Source organism: Athene cunicularia (genome assembly GCF_003259725.1).
Source record: "Athene cunicularia isolate RWA chromosome 9 unlocalized genomic scaffold, athCun1 chr9_part1, whole genome shotgun sequence".
Taxonomy (NCBI): domain Eukaryota; kingdom Metazoa; phylum Chordata; class Aves; order Strigiformes; family Strigidae; genus Athene; species Athene cunicularia.
In genome coordinates this window covers 26,763,985-26,786,641 of record NW_020799110.1, presented here as the reverse complement: position 1 = coordinate 26,786,641, position 22,657 = coordinate 26,763,985, and the positions used below count along the sequence as shown (strand labels likewise).

The 22,657-nt window shown below is 37.8% G+C and overlaps 1 protein-coding gene and 1 long non-coding RNA gene across 2 annotated transcripts in view; both read left to right on the top strand.

Annotated features, from left to right (window-relative positions):
• The first annotated feature begins 222 nt into the window (after positions 1 to 222).
• Positions 223 to 18,908, top strand: MAT1A (methionine adenosyltransferase 1A). Its single transcript, XM_026854853.1, has 9 exons — positions 223 to 557; positions 8,306 to 8,383; positions 9,241 to 9,363; positions 11,152 to 11,264; positions 12,804 to 12,947; positions 13,524 to 13,742; positions 16,752 to 16,934; positions 17,434 to 17,567; positions 18,158 to 18,908. The coding sequence occupies exons 1-9, from the start codon at positions 464 to 466 to the stop codon at positions 18,258 to 18,260; spliced, it is 1,191 nt and encodes a 396-aa protein (XP_026710654.1). The 5' UTR covers positions 223 to 463; the 3' UTR covers positions 18,261 to 18,908.
• A 2,768-nt stretch (positions 18,909 to 21,676) lies between these two features.
• The window catches only part of LOC113483399, a 3,957-nt gene continuing 2,976 nt past the window's right edge, over positions 21,677 to 22,657 (top strand). The window contains exon 1 of the long non-coding RNA XR_003399024.1: positions 21,677 to 21,841. This is a non-coding gene — a long non-coding RNA (uncharacterized LOC113483399). The remainder of the gene's footprint in view (positions 21,842 to 22,657) is intronic.

Below are 22,657 nucleotides of genomic sequence, written 5' to 3'. Positions count from 1 at the left end.
CTGTCACCAGTACTCCTGCATTACTTCATGCTCAGTTGAGTTGCTAAGATAATCAGTCTTGCACAGGTTGAATCCAGAATGTTTCCAAGAACTGAGTTAATTAGTGAAATATCCTAAAGTAACTAACTCCCCTGCCGAGAAATGGGCTCTTCCATTCTCCTCACATGATTATCTAGGCACTTTCACTTTTCCATATATAGGAGCAGCTCAGGCACTGACAGATCAGGCTAGGTAGGGATACAGACTTCAGGCACATGCATACTCCTTGCACGCATACACAGATGCAAGCACATGCTGATTTCACACACTGAAATTCAAGTTAGTGAATAGGTAATAAGTAATAAGGTAATAAGTGAAGACAGTGATAGTCCTGCTGATAAAGAACCTTCTCTAAGAGAAGGCTCTAAAGGGAGAACTCTTCAACCACTGTTTATAATAATCCATCAGGAAAAGCATCACAGCCATGAATGGGCCAGTGGATGGTTTATGTGATTACACGCTGGATGATGAAGGGGCTTTTATGTTCACATCGGAGTCAGTGGGAGAAGGGCATCCAGGTAAGAAAACATCTCTGGCAAATTCATTAAATAATATTTTCACTTAAAATGTTTTAAAAGCCTGAAAAATAATTCATCTGCTATTAATTTTAGTATAGAAGTTATTTGTAACAGCACTTTTTACTTTATAGGACCTTGTCCATATAGACTATAGGACCGCGATAACTAGGGTGCTTCCAACAGGAGTTTTGCAGGAGCATATTACACTGAGGAGGGCACTGTGTATTATGTTTGCTGCTCCTTCCTTTTCATCTGAATTTCCTTCAGTATTTATGTGGAGACACTACTAGATCTCTGATAGACTAAGTTTAACATATGGATAAGAATGCATAGCTTGCTTCTCAAGTTCCAGATCTTTATGGGCTCTGTGAAACTGTCCTGCATATAAGCTGTGCTCTTAACCTGTCAGCCACAACAGGAATATCTCTAAGCAGGCTATTTTAAAGCCTTTAAAAATCAATGGTCCCAGCAGCTGTACATTGCAAAGTTGCTGTTTTTTTCCCCCATTCCATCATCTGATGCAATATATGGAATAGCTTAAGCAAATAGTGGACAGTTATTTGCTAAACTTTATGTATGGTCAGCAGAGCTTAGTACAATTTTATTGAAAACAAATGTTCATCTGCCATAAACATATACCTTATGTCAACAGCAAGTGTTCCCCCAAATGAGGCCAGGGGACAATAGCCTGTTTGATGTCCTGAAAAGTGTATTTATTTAAGAAGCTGATTTGGTGTACTCTACCTTTTACTATAATAAGGTTTTTTTTTTCAGGTCTGTACTCATGTTATGTGAGTAAATCATAAATGGGTGGAATGACAGCAGAGTTTTAAAAAGTCAACAGTGAGAATTTTATGTCTATAATCCTGATACTCTTCTATAATATTAACAGTACTGCAGATCAAATCCATGGCTGATGCAACTCAGCACCTCTCCGTCAATGTCAAGGCAGCTACATCAGGTTAAGCCAGTTGGGGTTCTTTCTGATGTAACACAATCAGAAAATGACAACCACATTCAGTCCTTGAGACATTGGTCCCATCTCAAATTTATATATAATTACATCCAGTGTCTGTAGTGCAATGTGGTTTCATGTGAAACATAACATTATGCAAGATGGTACTTTTAAATTGCTGATGGTATTTCCCAAGATGATAGGTCTCAATTTATGCTACTTTAATCACTGTTTTTAATTCCTCTGGGGCAATAATAGGTAAGTCTAAGAACAGGAATTCAACAGAGTCCCCAGGTTTAGCTTTGTCCCTTGATTCCTTTCTTTACCAATTCTCTTTTCTTGTTTTAGAATTTGGACTATTTTTTAGTTCTTATTCACATTCCCTTCTTTATTTCCAAAACTTTATTGGCCCTCAGTAGGCCTTCTATTAAGTCCCATGAGTACGGTTTTCCTCCTGTGCTGAAATACTTGGCAGGCCTTTGAGAAACAGTGTTACTACTTAATAGATCTGTGTACAGTCTCTCATCTGACAGAGGTTGCCAGATCTCTGGGTACTGTGAGATGAGAAGTGGCCACCTGAGAAGCTTGTTGCAAAGGGAGCAGAAAATGGACATTTGCTCCACATTGTCAAGACTGTGAGGCTTACACTTCAACAGCCTAGGTCTTCATGTAGGGTACTGAAAACCCAGATGCCTATAACAGAAGAAAAATACAGATTTTCCAGATCAAGGAAGGACAGGTTGACAGTAGGTAACTTTGTGTGGCCCTGCAAATTCTTGTTCCTGAACACAGCCCAACAATAGGTCTTAATCATATCCGTGATAGTTCTAGTTTCTGACAGAAAACTGATCACCTTTATGTCCTGGCACACCCAACTTTTCCATGTCTGTGGTTTTGCAAGAAGTGTAGACATGCCATTAAATTTTTATCACCCAGGAAAATCTTGGCTATTTCTTAAAACAGGGCCTGGTGTCTGAAGAAGTAGTTGGGCTTCTGACGTTATCAGTAGCACTAGAATTTAATTGTGAGTTTTCAGTTCCTCTGTTTGATACCAAATGGATAATTTACGTGTTCTTGTATGTGACAGTATAGTTTTGCTAGAGGGCATTATGTGAAGTGAAGATCCTGAACTAGATCTTTGTCTACTGGAAATCGTTCTGATTATATTAGCTGAGGACTGAATGCTTTAGTGGAGATCTCCTTCTTAATAAACAAAGCAAGAGAAATTACATACTTATTTATTTGGGTATCCAGAGAACTAACTGCCGTATACCTGTGCAATGCCCTAGAGTTGTGTGTCACTAAGTAGCCCAAATTCCATAGAAGAAAGTAACAAGTGGCTATAATTAACATACAGATATTACCTGTGCTTTCCAAAGAGTTTATAAAGACTCTGTTTATTCCTTTTTCTCCGTCCAAAGCCTTCAAAATCACTTGGGTATAAAATTTGGTACTTCCTTCCAGGTCTTTAATCTTGGCATTTAGTGGGGTATATTCCAAACTCTCTGAAGACTTACATGTGATTTCTTCATTTCAATATAATAAAACCACATAGATAGCAGCATGGGGAAGAGAAAGATTTTTTTTTTTTATAACTGTTTTTTGTCTTTGCTCCATTTTGCTTTGTCCAGTAGTGTCTGTCCATGCTGCACAATGGTTTCACTGTGCTTTGAAAGGCATTGTGTGTTTCTCCCACAATGTCTTACAGGTGCCAAACCACTTAGGATTAATTCCTTCCCCTATCTGGTGTGACTTCAGGTGGAATTGCCTGCAAACAGAATGTCATTCAGTTCTCCAGTAAGTACAAGGAATCTCTTTAAAAATATAAGAGAAAGCATCTGCTAAAAGCACCCTCAGACTTTCAGCCATATTAAAAACATATGCTTATCTTCTGGATATTCACAGAAAAAAAAAACAAAAGAAAAAAATAAACAGAAGATGTAGATCTTTCCAGCAAGTTAATGCTTGTGTGTTTTGTATCTAACATTATATATATTTAACAATATCTAACATTGTATATACTTAACAATATACATAAAACTTCAGTAAACTGTGTATTGAACAAAGAGAACAGATGTACAAGATATTTAAACAGTGTAATGTTAATATTGAAGTACCACTGCAGTTCTCAATTAGCACTCCTCAAGAGTCTTAAATAGGAAAAATGTAATATAGCCCAATTCAGTGATTTGAAGTCTTTCTAGTGAAACTTTTGGTGGAAAGCTGATTTTTTGATGAAGTGCTTATGATAAGTATCTGTTTCTTGACTATTTAAATTTTTTACCAGAAAACTGTGAATTCCTCAGTTGATCACATTTTGAATATGTAATTTTAAATTATAGGTTAGATTTTTTTCTATTGAGATAAATAATTTATCATTAAAAATATCAAATTTTATTTTGATGATCACAGGTTTTTAAGAAGTTCGATCTTACCTTTTGTAATGTTCCATGTTTATTATATTTAAATCAAAGCCAAAAGTGTGGCTGTACCTTTTTGTTGTGCTTCAAAGGGCAGAGCTTTTTTTTATTAAATTTTCAGTTAACTGCTGTTCATAGATTTAGTGTGTGTGTGTGTGTGTGTAGTGAATCTGTGAAACTGAATTCTTGGGGAGGTCCTGAGAACTTGCAGATATCATGCTTGGTTTAGGCTCTTACACAGTCAAGAATCATGTAACAAACTTATGCTTATGTCCAACTATCTGGAAAACTGTGAAGCTCCTTCTAATTACTGGAGATCACTTTTCTTATTGAATGACTCCTTTACTTCATAATTTGACAACTAGGTATTTGAGTAGGATTTATCATCAGCTCCCCTAGTCTCATTCATTCCTTTTGTAGTTAGCAAGAGCTGTTTTACGGCTAATTGGCATCTCTGTCATAAGGCTGGGACTGTGGGATGATTGGATTTCATGAAAAGAATTTATGGTTATCTAATACTTTCCTGCTCAGTCAAGAAATCCTCAGGCTAGACATCCCTTCTGCAATATTTATCCTGTTGGAATAGTAATTCATTACATGAAGGTATGCATGAACTGAATTCTTATCTATTACATCATTTTTTTACATGGTAATGCCTCAGTAGAGGTATTCCATTATGCTTTCCCTGTTTCCAAAAAAGGAGAAAAAAAGGAAGGAAATAGCGGACAAATATATCCTGTCACATTTAGCAGCTAATAAGAGAAAGGAGTTGGTTGAGAAATTTAAATAACAGAATGAAGGGTGCACAAAGCCTGCTAAGCATTGCTAAAAATAGAACGCCTGGTTTTATTTGACACCAAAGACCTTTACTGATAGACATGCCCTTAATTTAATGCATTAATCAGCCAAATATCTAGCTAGATTTCTCTTTCCAGTCTTAATAGATATATCTGTATCACTATTTTGGATCGAGTTTGTTGCACTAACACTGCTGGTTGTTGCATCAACAATCAGGTATGACATAAATTGTCAGACTGATTTGTCTCAGCCTATTTTAATCTAAAGATATGTTATTAGTGTAGTAGATGAAATTATTCTAATTTATTATTTTAATTGATTAAGTTCTCACATAGATTTTAAAGACCAGAAGGAACCTGTGATATATAATCTGATTGGACCTTCATACACAGGTAATAATATTTTGTGCAAGAATTCTTCAAACACGCTAGTAAATGATGGTTAGATTTCATTCATACTTCTTAAAAAGATAGCAGATTTTCATTTAGAGATTTGAAAGGAACAGGGAATCCTGCATACCTCTAGATGAATGGTTTCAGTGTCTCTCACCCTTACAAGACTTTCCTTTTTGAATTTATATCTGTCTCTCTTTAATTGTCAACTATCAGCTGTAGTTATATTATTGTTCATCAGACAAAAAAAAATATTTCAGCATATTATTTTTAGTGATCCCAATGCCTATAGGGATTTCCTCTGGTAGATTGCCTTTCCTTCAGCTTTTCAAAACTAGATTGAACTTGAATGATTTCATCCTATAAAATAGACTTTTCCGATTTTGGGGCATTCTTCTCAGTCTGTCCTAAACCTTCCTGCAAGTTCTTAACATCATCTTTGGAATACCTCCACCAAAATCTAGTATTTTTGTAGCAATCTCACTAATGCTTCTGTATGGAGATAATTTAATTTCTATGGACGATTGTTCATCTGGTTTTCTATCATGATCTTTTCAGAGTAACAGATTTTTAAGTCAAGGTGAAGTATCCTTTTTGTTCATGAATGTTTGCTGTATTATTTCCCTGAGAGGGAAGCAGAAGAACTGCTTTTCTATCTACAAATATCCATTAAATACTGTAGATACTAATGATACAGTTCATGCAAAACCCACAATAACATTAAAACATCCTGTTAAATCATCACTTCTTGATTTCACTTTTTCATTTTACTATGGCTATGCTCCCTTGAGACATTTAATGAAAGTTTTAGTTCATAAATTAATTTCAGCCACAGCATGCAAACCAACATAAGGTTCTTTGTACCAGATAGGTGCCACAAGGAGAAATGAGGATGAATTAATTATATGGGATTACCTGTACTCTTCTTGAATGTTCTGGAAAGAATGCATATAATATCCCTGTATGTGCCATACAGGGAACTTACACAAACATGAGACACTGGCATCTAATGCAGGTGAGACATGATTTATGTGGAGCAAGGACAGGGATAAAGGTTGTTCTTGGCATAGAAACTCTGGGTGGTGAAAAAAAGGCTAGAAAGCAGTCCCTATCACTAGGAGTTTACTGCAGGGCACTGGACCTGCACTAAGAAGGTCATCCTATCCCAGTTGCTCTATTGTCCCATCAAGGTAATGACATATTTTCATCCATAATTTTTTCTTTTATGCTTGAAAACATGAATATATTTCCTTATAAAAATGGAAACTTGGAACGAAGCAAGCAGAGATTAATTTTAATTACTCCTTCCACTTTTGTTCCCAGTCTTGCGAGACAAGGTTCATTTGGACTTCTAACTAGATTGCAGGAATGGGGTGTTTTTCCTGTCTGGTAATAATTGTCCCAAATTTAGTAATCCATGTACAGTTCTTGCAAGTCTGAAAGTTCGAATGCAGCCTACATTTGCTAATTGCCTTTTTTGTTTGTTCTTTTTGTGCTGAAGTGGGAGTGATATGGGAGATAGGAGTGTCAGAATCACATTAGTTCTCTAGTCTTTGATTTGTCTCTCTTAGCTAAATGTATACCTTCCTTGTGAAAATAAATGATAATTTATTTTGACTTGAGGTTAAAGGTATTAAAAGTCTGTAATGACGTACTCTTACAAAACATTGCTTTCCAAAGATTGTGTTGCAAATGGCAAGGCAGGAGATTAATTTATTTTGCCACACAGCATGTTATGGCAACATCTAAACATAGGATGTAATAATAGACATTTTTAAACAATAAAATTAAAGTATATGAGAAAAATTACCATTTTCATGTGGAAGGCATTGTTATGGGTGCTGCCCTTTTATGTTCATTAACTTAGCTACATTATTTGATTAAAATTCATTATTCATTAAAAAGGGAAAGAAAGGAAGAAAGGAAGAAAGAAAGAAAGAAAGAAAGAAAGAAAGAAAGAAAAGAAAGAAAGAAAGAAAGAAAGAAAGAAAGAAAGAGAAAGAAAGAAAGAAAGAAAGAAAGAAAGAGAAAGAAAGAAAATTATTATGATAAACATGAGCTGCAACCTTTGTATTTGGGATGTAACTGACAATATACTCAAGATTTACCTCTGGCAGACCTCTGTTGGTAACCCCTTCTTGCTTCTGTGTGTGCTGCTTACTCCCCTGACTTAGGTTGGTTGCTGGGATTGTTAGGAGATGACATTGCAGGATGGTAGGAAGCAGTGAGAAGAAGCAAACCTGAAACATGATCTTGACTCTGGGCTGTGCACTATCTGTATGAATCTGAACACTTTCTCAGGCCTTACTGGCAGTGTTGATCATGTACATTCTAACTTCTTGTTGGGGAGATGGAAGTTGATGGTGGAATATCATCTTCTTGTTAGCATATTGTTGGAGAACGGCTTGCAGAGAGCAAGGCCATGGGTCTCTGCAGGAGCTGATTGCAGCCATCTGAGGTAAACAAAGGAAAAAACCCAGGGTACAGTTATGCTTACAAAGGACTGTTATGTTAACAAAGAGAGAAACTGAGGTACACAATGCCCTTGAGTGTGATGCTAAACAATCTTGGGAAAGAAGGCAGACCAGAAGAAGGAAGGTGTTGTGACATGGCTGAGATGCCACAAGGGGCTGGGATATTATAATGTAGCCTTTTACATGTATCCAATAGATTTGTGAGTAGTATGCATGATTATTGTAGAGTGTTTATATAAGGTGTGATTTCTTTCAGTAAAGTTGAAGCTTGCTCTATCATTCACATTGAATCGACTGCTTGCTTCCTCCGCCCGCCACAGCATACTACTGATGAGCATGCTGTATTGGCTTGTGGTGTTAGAGAAGAAGGCTGAGAGTAAAACCTCTTAGTATCTCAGGTAATTCTAGGCACAACATACTTGCTTCACACTTCAGTGCAGAAAACTACAGGTAAAGTTGTAGCCAGTATTAATTTACACAAGTCAGTAAATTCCCCATTGTATCTACTGACTTTGGTTGCAGGATATTTCATATGTCTTTCTATTTAGCTAGCTTAAATACTCCAGTAATTAGCTATAAAAATCCCTTGCTGAAATACCTGCCTCTTAGCAACCTTCCATTGCTGAAACACCTATTCAAAGTGATGTCAACAGTCCATGTTTTGTATTGAGTTGTTATGGTTTTGAATCACAACTTTGATGTCTTGCAGATAAAATATGTGATCAAATCAGCGATGCTGTATTAGATGCCCATCTCAAACAGGACCCAAATGCCAAGGTTGCTTGTGGTAAGTTGTTTGCTGCTTTGCTTTAAGTCATCACTTAGTCACCGTTCTTTTCTATGTTGTTTGCAAAGAGCTTGATGCTATTGTTTGCTTTTTATTTTATTTTACTCTCAAGAAAATTACATAAGAAATACAGTCTTCAAGAGGAGAAGCAATGAGAAGAAACAGTAAAAGCTTTTATAAAGACTGAAGCCTAAGCAGGCTGTAGAAGGGTAGGATAATTAATCTTGTGTGTGGACTGAATTTTCCTGGGAGGAACAGATTTGGCTTCATTGCAGTGGATTTTTGAAATATTTTAATGTTTTGCTGAAACTCTCATTTACTATAATTAATAAAGTACTAATTTTTCAGTCCATGTCCCCATAAGTGCTTGGTTTTTCAAATCTCTTCAGAGTTGTACCATCAACTTTCAGGTCATTACCCCAGTTCATATATTATGTACCTAAACCTCATCTTCAGATTCTCCCTCCTGGGACTGGAGGCAAGTTTTCAAAATAGTTGATCACTGATAAGTTTTATTTAGCCTCAGTATGTATCTTAGAGTGATTAAGTGGATTTAGAAATCACAATTTAATGCTGTATCTCCCTAAAATCTCTGCATATCACTGAACCATGCTCAGTGTTTTGACTTTCCCATTTGTAAATTGGATGTATTAGTATTTTCCTTACTTTCAGACATGCACGAATATAAAAATAATTTGTTGTAGAAGGAGCTAATAATGGTAAAAATATGGGTAGAAAGGACTTACACTGTATATACCCAGTAGGTGTCTCAAAATCACTATCATCACAACCAGTTATTTGTCTTAGTGGGTTGGGTTATTCTGGTGTTGTAATCCTGTTTTCATCTCTCTTTTCAGAGACAGTATGTAAGACAGGAATGGTGTTGCTCTGTGGGGAGATCACATCTCATGCTATTGTGGATTATCAACGAGTTGTCCGAGATGCAATTAGACATATTGGCTATGACGATTCAGCTAAAGGTTGGTGGAAAAAGCTCATTAAATTCTTGAAGAGCAAGAAAAAGGCAACTGTAAAATAGGTCTGTCACCACTTCCATATGTGAGCTTTAGCAAGGCTGATAAAAACTGAGTATCATGTGTGAAAAACTGAGTATCCTGTGCTTCTTCCATGGTGCTACGTGATACACTTTCTGACTTTAACTCAGTAAGTAGAAAAAACATCATATATGAGTTAAAACTGAGAGGGAGTAGGCAGAATATACTTTGTGCTGTGGTATTACTCCAGAATAGTTACCTGCAGCTTGAGCCACAGAATCTACCACTCCTCCAAACCTGCAAGAACTCAAATCTTGGTTATTCATTTCGCAAGCTGTTTGATGCATCTTGATGCAAAAGAGAGGAAAGAGGTAACCTAGTTCATTTTGTTGTTCCATTATATATTTGTACTATGGTAGCATCTAGAATTCCCAGGTGTAAAGCAGGTTGTCACTGTGCAAGATGCTCTGTTAGCTCTGAACAACTCCTCCTACACTGAGGAGTATGCAGTCCAAATCAAGTTTGCATTATATACAAATGATAAGAAAGACAAAATACTTTATCTGCTAGGCACATTTCACTTTCTGATTTGCTATGTGTCTGTTTATACACTACAAATATCCCAAGTATAGTGTCACAGTGAAGTGTATCTTTTAAGAACTTTTGGTTAAATAAAAGGTGTTTCCTGCAGCCCTTTAATTGCTATTGAATTTACAGGGAGATTGTAGTGGGAAATATTATAGCAGCACATCTGCAGGTTACCTCTAGCATCATGTAACACCAATGCTTTCAGAAAACACTGGCAAATCTAATAGGTCATAAATCTCCTTTTTATCCTAACTACCAAAAAATGATAAGGGGAGATGCAGTGACCCAGTAAAAAAAAAAATTTCTATGCAGAAATAAAGCAAAAATCTAAACCAAATAATTGCACACAGAAATATGATTTTCTTCTCTACATAGACTACTTAAAAGAGCATTCTTCAAGTGGATCATATGCATATGGATGCATGTATATGTTGTATTGGCCAAACATGAGTTTGGTCAGCAGGTGCCAGTAGCTGCATTTCTAGGAAAGCTTGGATTTGCAGAGAAGCAAGATACTATTAATATATCCAGGAACAGGTGGAAAATTTTGCCACAATCTTCTATAAGTCTTTCAATTTCTTTTCAAAACTCTCCTTTTGATCTTTGAAAGAAAATTCCTACTTCCACGTTTGCTGTGAAATTTGAATCTGTTTTATTTTTCTGTTTGTGGCTCTCACAAACTCCCAAGAGAGATTTAGGTACAAACACTGCTTTACATGTATTACAAATAAAGTATAGTCAGAGAGCAGAGTCTTCAGTTGCTGAAAACATCAGCTCCTAGGAATTTACGTAGAGGTTTTTAATATTATTTATTTGGGAGGGGCTCATTATTTACTTTTTTGACTAGTGTTCTGCAGTTAGCAATTAATTTGAATTGGCTTGGCACAGGGTACCAATGCAAGAGAAAACAAGCAGTAACAAGCAATAAATACAACCCTATATACTCTACCACCTTCAAAAAAAAAAGGTTTCAAGTGTCCTATTGACCAAAAAAAAAAAAAAAAAAAAAAAAAAAAAAAAAAAAAAAATTAAAAATAGCAGTTAGGTTTTGAGTTCTGAAGGATATTGCATTCTGTCATATGGTTCCATGCTACTTTCCTTAATTGTGGCAGAAAAAGCTATTCTTTTTGTATTCCTTAACTGTGGCAGAAAAAGCTGTTCACTGCTATTCTTTTTTCCAAATAGGCTTTGACTACAAGACTTGCAATGTTTTAGTGGCACTGGAACAGCAGTCACCTGATATTGCCCAAGGTGTTCATCTACACAGGGATGAAGAGGATGTTGGTGCTGGAGATCAGGTAGACATAACATCACATCTAAAACATCAAAGCTGTTTGAATGGAAAAAGTTTTACCCCATCTTATTTCCTTGTTTTCCAAATTAAAGCCCATATGAAGATTTCCACACTGCCATCTTGGGCTACCCCAGAATAAAATCATATTTTTATTAAAACAGTTGGAAGTTCTTTGAGAGCAGACTTTTGCCTGGTGTTTGTTCTAGCAGTCATGCAAATCAGGAGAGCTATGGCAGTTTATAGTAGCTGAGGATGTGTACTTTAGAATTTAGCAAAGGTTTTTTGCTTATGCATTTCTTGGATTTGTTGAGTAGCTTTAGATTCATTAGACCATTCATCTTGCAGCCAGACTTGTGTAAAATGGAATAAACAAAGCATCTTTTAACTTTCACAGAGCTCTTGAGATTTTACACAGCAAAAAATTAGGCAATGTTTCAACTGTCTTCAGCATTAGTACAATGAAGGCAAATACACCAGAGTAATTTTAATTCTCATTTATTTCCCAGAGGCATCTATTGTAATAGGTGTTCCACATAATTAAGGCTGTCCAAGCTTCATTTCTATGAGCTAAATAACACATGTAGATGATTATTGCATGTTCCCAAGAGAAAGATGCTAACATAAAAACTCCATAATCTGGCTGATGCCAGTATGAGCAAGTTTAACATTTACAGTAGTTATCATTAGTAGTAATATCTAGTTTATAACAATGCTGTTGAGAACCATAAGTGGAGATATCAGAGTCCAGGAGCCATGCTAATATTCATAAAACCTTCAAGGACTAAATTAAAATGCTTTTATGCTGTCATGGGGTCATAATACTACACAAGATGAAAAGATATCTGACGTTCTTTGTCACTTTGATAGCCTCCCTTCCCATTGTATCAAAGTACCTTTGTGGTTTTTTTCTTTTTTTATTAATCAAACATACACTGGATGAGGAGAAAGAAAATGCTGGTAACTTTATTTAACAAATTATAATCTGATGCAGGGACCATGACTGAATAATAGTAGAAGCTGTGACTAGAAGCATGTGGCATTGAAAATCTGAGGCAGGTGCCTTAAAACTGTGGAATGGTACATCCTTCATGGAGTATTCACATCCCATTCCACTGAAATTTCAGATGCAAGCTGCAGTATTAGTGTGTCTGCATTCATACATAAAAGCCACTACAACCTTTCTGGGCTAACGATAATGCCTTTCCTATGACACAATAGTCCTGAAATTGTTACTCTAACTTTTTTTTTTTTTTCTGTGAAAGAACCTGATTTTTTCACAGAAACGTCTCCATTTTTGTCTAGGTTCCCAGCTCAACATGCAAACCTCCAGGCTTTCAGTGAAAAATTCTAGGAACGTGGTTTGTTTCTCATTACACTGTAACATGTTGCAGCCTGATCTGAGTTTAGGCTTCTTGCACTATGATGTAAAACAGTAGAAAATAAAACCTGAGGGTACTGTTTGCTCTTTGCTTCAGATGAAATCTTATTGCCTTTGGTTGTGGTGCTCTTAACAGTGACTGAAGTATATCTTCTCTTCCTGTAGGGTTTGATGTTTGGTTATGCAACAGATGAGACAGAAGAATGTATGCCTCTAACAATTATTCTTGCTCATAAACTGAATGCCAGGTTAGCAGAGCTGAGGCGTAATGGAGAACTTCCTTGGCTGAGGCCTGACTCTAAGACACAGGTAAATACTGCTATAGATATTTCAGATAGTTGAAAACTAACACTTTTTATTTCCATAAATCTTAAATATTTTTAAAGACAGAAATTGGTGGTGTTCTGAGTATCAGGATAACCTACAAGTAGCAGATATATAACCTACAAGCAGCAGATAAAGCATTTCCACTGCTTATGATACTGTCTCCTTGACTGTTGGAAAATGGTTAACCTCTATCAGAGTACTAGGAGCACTTACCCACTTACCAGTGAAGAAACACTTAAGCTTTCAGACCTAAATGGTCTGTGGTCATTGAAAAAGTGGCAGGAGATCCAAAGAATCCAAAGGGTTTGTCATTAGGGATTCGGGCTGCCTTTTTTGAAGATGCACTGAGAACATAAATGTCTGAGGCTTGGGAATTTCACTAGAAATCACAACTGAAAGACACATTTTGGACAATTTAATAGAGAATCAGATTTCCCATATTGACATTTTGCTACAATTTTGCTCTTGGAATAACATAGCATGATATTTGATGTAGACCAGTAATATGTTTTATAGCAACTTTGCTTTTCTCTTCTTCCTTCTCCCTGTTCTATTTAGGTCACGGTTCAGTATATCCAGGAGAATGGGGCAGTCATCCCAGTGCGAGTTCACACCATTGTGATATCTGTGCAGCATGATGAAACCATTTCTCTGGAGAATATGCGCAGAACCCTGAAGGATCTTGTGATCCAAGCTGTCGTCCCTGCAAAATACTTGGATGAGAAAACCATTTATCACCTTCAACCTAGTGGACGTTTTGTTATTGGAGGGCCTCAGGTTTGTGTTGTATTATTTTAGTGCTTTTAAGAGCTTGCCTTTGTCATTGGGTGTGTGTCTTAAAAGAAATGCTCTGCATTTTGACATGTCTGTCCTAGAGTCTGAGAAGTAAGCTACCTACTGGAAGTTTTAACTGCAGTTGTATGTGGGAAAAGCAGACAGCATTTCATGTGCTGTATGCCAAAGTAGCCTTCGAGGGCATGATTATATGATAAATGTGTTGTGACTAGGCAGGCAAGTTGAGCTGAATCTTACATTACAGCCCAGCTCCGGGTTTCCTCAAACCCTCTTGAGTCCAGCGCTAGTTGAGACATGCAATCCTTTCTCATGGAAAGCGATCCTTACAGAGAGATGGACAAGAGAAGTTTTACTTCTCTTACAGTGAACCAGGTTATCGGATCTGTATAGCTCACACTGTTCTGCCTGACACCAATGAGAACTAAATGTGTTTATCTCTTCTGAAAATCACCCCCTGATAGGATACTCATGGTGTGAAAATAGATGTTGTTTTTGCTTTATCTAGGCAATGCAGGAGCTGGCATTTATAATTTGATCCTGCCTGCACTCACAGAAGTCAGGCAGAACTTCCACTCTCTGTAGGATCAGGACTTCTGAGATTTAGTTTTCGAAAACAAATTCACCATTCCCAATGTTTTAGTCTTCAGTTCCCTTCAGAACTATCACAGCAAAATTTCAAAGCTCCATCCTGAAATTAGGTCAAATTTTACCACAAATCCAACTACACATTGTTTTTCCTTTGCTGTTTGAATTCATGCATCTGCTGGAGTTTGCACCTGAAAATGTATTGCGTTTTTTACATTAGTGTCATGGAACAGGTAGAAAGGTGTTGAGATTAATCATTATAATAATGATTATACAAAAAATGTATTTTTGTGTAGTTGAATTGGTAGTATCACTGAAATTTTGTGTATCATTGACATCCTAGACTATGGACAAATGGGTAGGTGAACTTGAGCCGTAACTTGGAGCAAAAGAACCATTGCAGCAATCATAGCTACATACAAAGAGAAGGCTGCACATAATAAAATATTCAGGTGTGGACAGAACTGCACCTATTAAAAATTTAAATCTTTCAGGTGTACACTTAACTGCACCCATGTAAAACAGTAATATAATTACATTTGGTAAGCCAACCAGGAATGCCTTTTCTACTCTTACAGTGGAACTATACTGCTTATGTTTGCACATACAAACACAGGCACGTTGCAGTGTATGTTTGCAGCTTTTTAAACCTGGGATAAGTTTACTTACTATGGGTCAATCTGACTGTGTGTCCATGGCCTTAGAACTGCTATCATCACTTGTGCAATTTACAATAGCATTTCAGTAACCAGAAAGTAACTATTTCTTCCCTTGTTGTGAACTTTCTGCTTACTTTTCATAACAGTATTACTCAGTTTTATTTTTAACAATGCTAGCTAAAGAAGGCTGTTTTAATCTCCATCTCAGTTCATCTAAAGAAGACACACTACCTGGATTTTCACCTTAAACTTTTGAGCATGGTGGTACCTTGAATTCTGGCTATGGCAAAATTAGTAATTTTGCTGCTGTCACTGTTTTCCCAACAGCAACACCCGCTGGTACTGTGAGGACATTACAGCTCTTTGCAAAAGTCACTTCCACATGCTTTACAAATGCCTTTGTGCTCTTTCAGCACCTTTAAATAAAGGGGTGGGTTGTTTGTTTCTTTGTTTGTTTTTTCCTTTGACCTGTCCATTTCTCTTCCTCTCACTCAGTTCTGCAGTCATGATGGTACACAAGGTGTTCTCACTGAAACTGTCTATGCTATCAGAAATAAAGGTTTGAGTCAAGCAAAAGAACTCCAGGACAGGATCCTTTAGACAAGCTCAGCTATCTTCAGTTCAGATTTACATCCCGCTGTTTTCTTAGCAAAATGGAACAAACAGTACCAAAGGTTTTCTTCTGTGTATATGCAGTCTTTCTAATAAAAACTTTGACTCTTCACTTGTGTTTGCTGTGCAAACATTCCAGCAGTTGAATTTTACTGACATGATATTCTGTGGACAAAGAATTTCAAACCTTCCTACACAGGTGCAGACTGAATTTCAAATTTGACCATGTTCCCATTCACACCAGAAAGCTTAAGCATTTAGTAAATTGGGGGATGGGGGTCAGATAATTAGTCAGCTACTGAGCAATTAAGTAAGATTAAGTGAAATATCAACTACATATGAGGAACAATCAGGATAGCTGTGTAGGCAGCTAAAAGGTTATCTGCACTTCCTTATTTAATATTTTAAAGTATCTGTTCTTAGAAGTAATCCTTCTTTCTCAATTACCTATAATTGCCTACTACTGCATAACTGCTGTGTATAGTTTAAATTAGACTAGAAATATTTTGAGTCTGGAAATGTGTTTTGTAGTACATATTTGTATGACAGTCTCTGTCATGATACTGCACTGGAAGTGTTGACTGCCAGCCTCCATGTAATGATGTATAAGGTCGGACTAACATACCTTTTGATGGTAAATACAAAAAAGATATCTACTGTTTAATATTCACACAACTTCAGATTTTGATCAAGATATGAAACCCTGATCTTTACCTTTTTTTTTTTTTTTAAACAGTGTAAAATCTCTCGATGTTTCCTATATGGCATGTAGTTTGTTAGCAATATTCTGTATTCAGTTTGGATGTGATAGATAGGTCATTTCTAAACCAAAGTTCCCATATTGTCTGGAATTTACTTTTGAAACAGGCAGTGCATGCTCTAGCTATCTGGGTGTAAACCTGCTTGCTTGATTAGCAAATGCAATTCATGAATGGTTTGTCTTATGTATCTCACTTTAAAGAATTTTTAAACCAAACTGTTGTAGTTTGGTGAGACAAGTTCATTCCTTCAGCTACCCCACAGCAATCCATATGTGGTGAACTTACACGTTGTAGACTTCTGAAGGATGCATAGCCTTGTTTGAGACTTATAATAAAATGGATTGTAAAATAGACAAATACTTTTATTCATTCAGGGTGATGCTGGTGTTACTGGTCGAAAGATCATTGTGGATACTTATGGTGGTTGGGGAGCCCATGGAGGTGGTGCCTTCTCTGGCAAAGACTATACAAAGGTGGACCGATCAGCTGCATACGCAGCCCGTTGGGTGGCCAAGTCTCTTGTGAAAGCTGGGCTCTGTCGCCGTGTTCTGGTTCAGGTATGGCTTGCTATGAATGTTGCTTTTCTCAAAGAGATGTTTCTTCTTCAGCGTCACCTGGAATACACACTGTACAAGACACTGTAGTAGAAGTAGCCTTGGTGATGGCTTAGAGTTGAGAAAAGGAAGACCTTCATGTGTTTGGTTCAAGACCAATGTCACTAATAGCCTATCAGCTTCTTGTAGCTGGAACTTTTCCTTTAGGTTTCATTTTATTGGCTGATTCTCTAGACATTTATGGAGCCCTCAACCCTCTGACACTTACTGTCACAGAAATGAGCATGGGATGACTGGTTAATGGAAAAGAACATTATCCAGAGATGCATTTTCAAAGTTTTCTCTTGTTTTCCAGAAACACAGTTTGTGCAAATATGGGAGGTAAAGGAGAGGTCTTAGTTTTCTTAAGATGGTTCATGAATGAATACTTTCTTCTGTTGTATACTGTTGCCCATTGAGGTGTCATGTTTAATTGCTAACTATGGTGTCTTTTTTACTATAGGTTTCTTATGCTATTGGGGTTGCTCATCCACTGTCCATTTCACTGTTCACTTATGGAACTTCCCAGAAAACAGAGAAAGAGCTGTTGGACATCGTGCACAATAATTTTGATCTTCGGCCTGGAGTTATTGTAAGGTATAGAAACCAACAAAACCAAAAATATCTTGGTGATCACATGCTAGAAATTATTTCTTGCAAAACCAAAACAATTGAAGAGTCAGCTTCTTGAACTAGCATGGGATTGTTCCATGCAGTACAAAAGAGTCCCATTCTTTCATCTGTCTGTCTTCACAGTTCATACTTTTTATGGATCTACCAGTGTGCCATATCTTTTAAGATAACAGATGTACTTTTCCGGTTTTGTATGAAGCATTAGGAACCCAAATAAAATAACTTTTGTATTCCAAGAATTTTAAGTAACTTTGCTGTGAAAAAAAGATATCTGTTGTTTTACAAAAGGAATTGAAGGTTATTTCATCTTTTCCATTAAAATTAATAATTCTCAATAGTAAGGACTTTCCTGTAGTCCTAAAGTACTTCACATTTAGGTTTTGTTGTAAATTTTAAGGTTCTCCATTGGACATGTTCACTGGTATGTGTGCATCTCCAGAATATGCTTGCTTGACTAAGGACATGAAATGAATATCACCATCAGGAATTTAATGGTTGCTATCATGAAACACCTTAATGTGAAGAATTTTCTCTTCTTTTTATTATACACACAGGGATTTGGACCTTAAAAAGCCCATTTACCAGAAGACAGCATGTTATGGTCACTTTGGAAGAAATGAATTCTCATGGGAGGTGCCTAAAAAACTTGTGTTTTGATACTAGCAGTTGCTCTTTAAAAAAAAAAAAAGGAAGAGAAGTCCACTAATGATGAGGATGCTTCTGAAAAGCAAATTTGACAGCTTTTATTATTAAAAAAAAAAAAAAAGGAATTTTAGATTTTAAATTGAAAGAAATAAAAGGTTATTTTCTTGGAAATTGATTTTTTTATCCCTCAGTGTCTTTCATTATCTAACATATAAAGGACAGAGTCTGTTCTTTTATTCAGCATAAAACAACAAAATACAGTTTACTTTTTGTTGGTTCTTTTGATAAAGGCAAAGTATGACTCAGGTACACAAACCAATGACTGAACCTCAAACCTTTCATGGGCAAAGGTGGAGATGACTTTCCCAACTCTGACTAAGGATCATCAGATCTCTTGCTTTGAATTGGACAATGGGAAATTCTGGGGTCCAATTTCCTTACTGGAGTTAGCATTGCATGCAGCTGGGAGTTGCTTTGCTGGGAGAAGGCTGAATAGTACCTAAGTGTATCTTGGCCTCTTATAGAAGATGTTAACATATATGTAATATTTAAATCACCTTTACTGCGTATGTGCTGTTACTGTTGTGTTTCAATTACCTGTGTTTTTGAAACATTAGTATTCTCCTGTAAAACAAAAATCATAGAATAAAAAGATTTTTCCTACCATGTATGTAAAGGTGCCACTTTGTCCACATTTTTTGAACGTTGTAGTGTAATGGTCCATCTCAACTCAGCCTCTTATACTCTTGTAGGATTTTAGTTTACCAACATAATTGAATTTTATTTGATTTTGGAATTGTGATATGAGTTTACTTATCACTACATCTGTTTAGTCCTTGTGATTAACAGAAACTTGGTTAAAAGGTATTAGATTTTTATTTTTAACTCTTAGGTTTGTGCTATACAGTATTGTCTCATGATTTTTGCTCACAATTGTTAGGTTTATTGCATGGCTTACTAGGTTTGATGTAATTTTGGAATAAAATAAAGTGCATAGAAAAAACTTCAAACCATCAGCAAATATATAGAACATGCAGTTAAATTTTGGCCCTGTGCCCTGTCCTGCAGCCTCTCCCTGAGGAAGGAGCCGCTAAATGGCTATGTCCCCCGCAGCAGGAGCAGCTGTGTGCATAAAGCAAGGGTCTGCTTGAGCCAGGAATTAGCTGCTCAGTCTGGGTACCCTCTGCCTGGAGCTCTGGCTGGGGATAGTGGCAGCCATTCCTTCAGACAGAGCCAGGTAGCTGGTGTGTGTGGTGAATTGGCTACAAGCTAGGCTGAGGACAAAGACCTTTCTGTGCCCATGTGCTAGATTGTCCTATAAAGTGACAAACTGCTTTTTGCAAAGAACTGTTGGTTAATCCCAGGTTTGTTTAAACTGGGAGGGTGTGAGATCACATCCTCTGTGATCAGTTTTGTTTGTCAGTAGGCCACACATTAATTTAATCCTGCAATGCAAGGGTTACCTATGTATGACCCTCAAGTCACTTGATCCTACCTTTGTGGTTTAAGCAGCAGCATCTTCTACACTGACGAAAAGCTGACACCCCATATTCCTCTCCTAACTAAATTACAGTGTCTCTCAAACAGATGTTGAGGTAGAGAGTGCCTGACTGTGATGATCATTAAAGAAAAGCTGCCATTCTCTTCCAAGTATGTCACAAACACAACTTTTGTCTGTTCAAGCCAGAAGTTGCTCCACTTTAGTAATTATGCTAGTGTGCTATATGTACCATGTAAATTGAGATGGACAAGTAGCAGGTTCATGTGTAGCTCCTGATCTCCCCAGGACTTAGAACATTACCCAGTGGCCCTCGTTGGGCACCTGGATGTATTTTGGCAGAAAAATATCTTAAAGTGCAGCTGCATTTTAAAGAATGTATTGTTAGAAATTTCCCAGGGACTATTTTCCCAGCTGTGTCTTGCTCATCTTGCAAAGGAGCATCTTGTTGTGTGTGCTAGCCTCAAAAATGTAAACCGTTTGGAGCAAGGTCCTATTGATCTGCCTAGAAAGATAAACGTTGGCTTTCATTATTAAAGACTTGTTTTGCTGATGAACTTTTACCTATCAGTAATACATACAAAGGCATTTTACTAACAATAAGGAAGTCACCATTCATGCTGCCACAGAAGTTTGGTCGAAGTGTTACAGTTTTACACATATCTGTTTACCAAGACATTCCTGAGATGACATAAGAAGGCATGTTTTTGTTAATGCGATGGAGGCCTTGCCATTGGTTTCACATCTTCAGGATCTCCTGGTCATAGTGTGTTATACTACAACTAGCAGAAGCAAGTGAATGAAAAATAAATAAAAAGAAACCTGAAAAGGTGCTGTGTAAATAAATGTGAAAGCACAATGTCCCTGCCTCAACATAAACAAACATCTGCAGACAACATGAACAGTTCTGCTCTGGCAGTGACAGTAACAACCATGACAGTGTTTGTTGGTGAGGGAGTATGTGTGTGTGTGTCTGGTTTGATGGAAAGGCACAGCAGCTTGGCGGGGGGGTGTGGGGTGGTGGTGGTGTGACAGGCTCTTGGGTGAAAGGCCATGACTCTGAAACCTGCAGTTTACAGATGGGGTCAGCCACACCCCTAGCATGTGAACATTAGTTGGATAATTGGTTTAATCTGCTAGCAAAAGTATAGTGCAGAAGTGATTGACCTTTTGTGGCAATTTTGCTAGCTATTCAGCTTTTCCCATAAATGGATATAAGCATATGAGGTTCACGGCTCCATTAAGAATACCTCAAAGCTACAAATAGAAATACCGTGCAGTTGCCGATATACACACAGAGAGCAGGTATGTGGTTGGCTATATGATATATACGCAGAAAGTAGGTTTGTGTTCTCAAGACTTTTTTTCCCCCCTGCTTTTCTGCTGCTGTTGCTGCTTTGATCAATCTCTATTTAATAACCCAGATGCTAGAAACTGGAAACCATAACTCATTATCCTTACCAAGTAGCTAAACTCTGGCTGCTACAGGATATAGAGCACATCCCCTTGGTCCAAATCGGTTTAGCCATCATTTAATGTTCTGAGCGTTCTCTTGAAGCATGAGATACAGGGTTGAGCCCTGCAGGTAAGCATACTTATGTCTTCTATATGAATGTATATATATGTGCGTGTGAGAGCTTGAGACAGACAAAAACACAAAGTGGGGGGGGGTGGGGGGTGGGGAGAGAGCAAGAACATGCAAGTGTGGTGCATACACTAAACATGTTTACGGTAAACCAGTTAATCTGAAGGTTTCCTGGTGGAGTTGGCAGCAGCAGGGAGGACGGAGTACAATAATGAGAAACCTCCCGTTGTCCTCCCTAAACCATGCTGGCAAACCCTCCACTGGCTTCCCAGGAAGTTAGGCAATATGTGCACCCCCCTTAACACCTTATCACAGCCCTGCCTCAGAGCGAGGCACACTGTGAGCAACGAGCGGCCATAGACATGCAACTTTGTGCCTGATGACAGTGCTTCAGCTCTTAGGCTCCACAAGCAACAACTAGTCCCAGGTCTCCTGCCACAAAGATACTGTTCAGCTCCTGCCCTCTCTGGAAAATACTGTATTTTACAAATTTAGCATTGCTTCTTGCAGGTAAGATATTGCCATTCTTGAATACGAATAACAATTATTTAAATAATTTTTGCCACCGTTTCCCACAGCATTCTCCTGGCAAAAATGACTGCTCGAGTTTTGGACAATCGCACACTTTACTGGGTAAAAAACTGACTGGACGACCGGGCCCAGAGAGTTGTGGTAAATGGAGTTAAATCCAGCTGGTGGCCGGTCACGAGTGGTGTCCCCCAGGGCTCAGTTTTGGGGCCACTGCTGTTTCATATCTTTATTGATGATCTGGACAAGGGGATCGAGTGCACCCTCAGTCAGTTTGCAGACGACGCCCAGTTGGATGGGAGTGTTGATCTGTTTGAGGGTAGGGAGGCTCTGCAGAGAGACCTGGACAGGCTGGAGCCGTAGGCTGAGGCCAAATGGAGGAGTTTCAATACGGCCAAATGCCGGGGGCTGCCCTTGAGCCAAAACAACCCCCAGCAGCGCTACAGGCTTGGGAAGGAGAGGCTGGAGAGCTGCCAGTCAGAGAGTGTGAGAGCCGAGCAACCAGGCCTGTGAAAAACTAAGACAAACAGCCTGGGAAAGCAAGAGTTGAGGCTGATTGAAGATTTGCCTCAAACACTCCCAAGACAAAACTATGAGTTACAGGGTGCTTTCTGTGGAGGCCGAAGCTGATAAGGCTGCCCGATGTATCTGGGGGAGAGAGCCCTGTGGAGATGGGACGGCTCTGCCCTGGGGCACCTGGGCAGATTTCAAGGGCCATGTGTCCGGTGAACGAACTTTGCTTCATTATCCACGAAATGCATATTAAAGTTGACACCCCTCAATATGCTAACGAGGGCT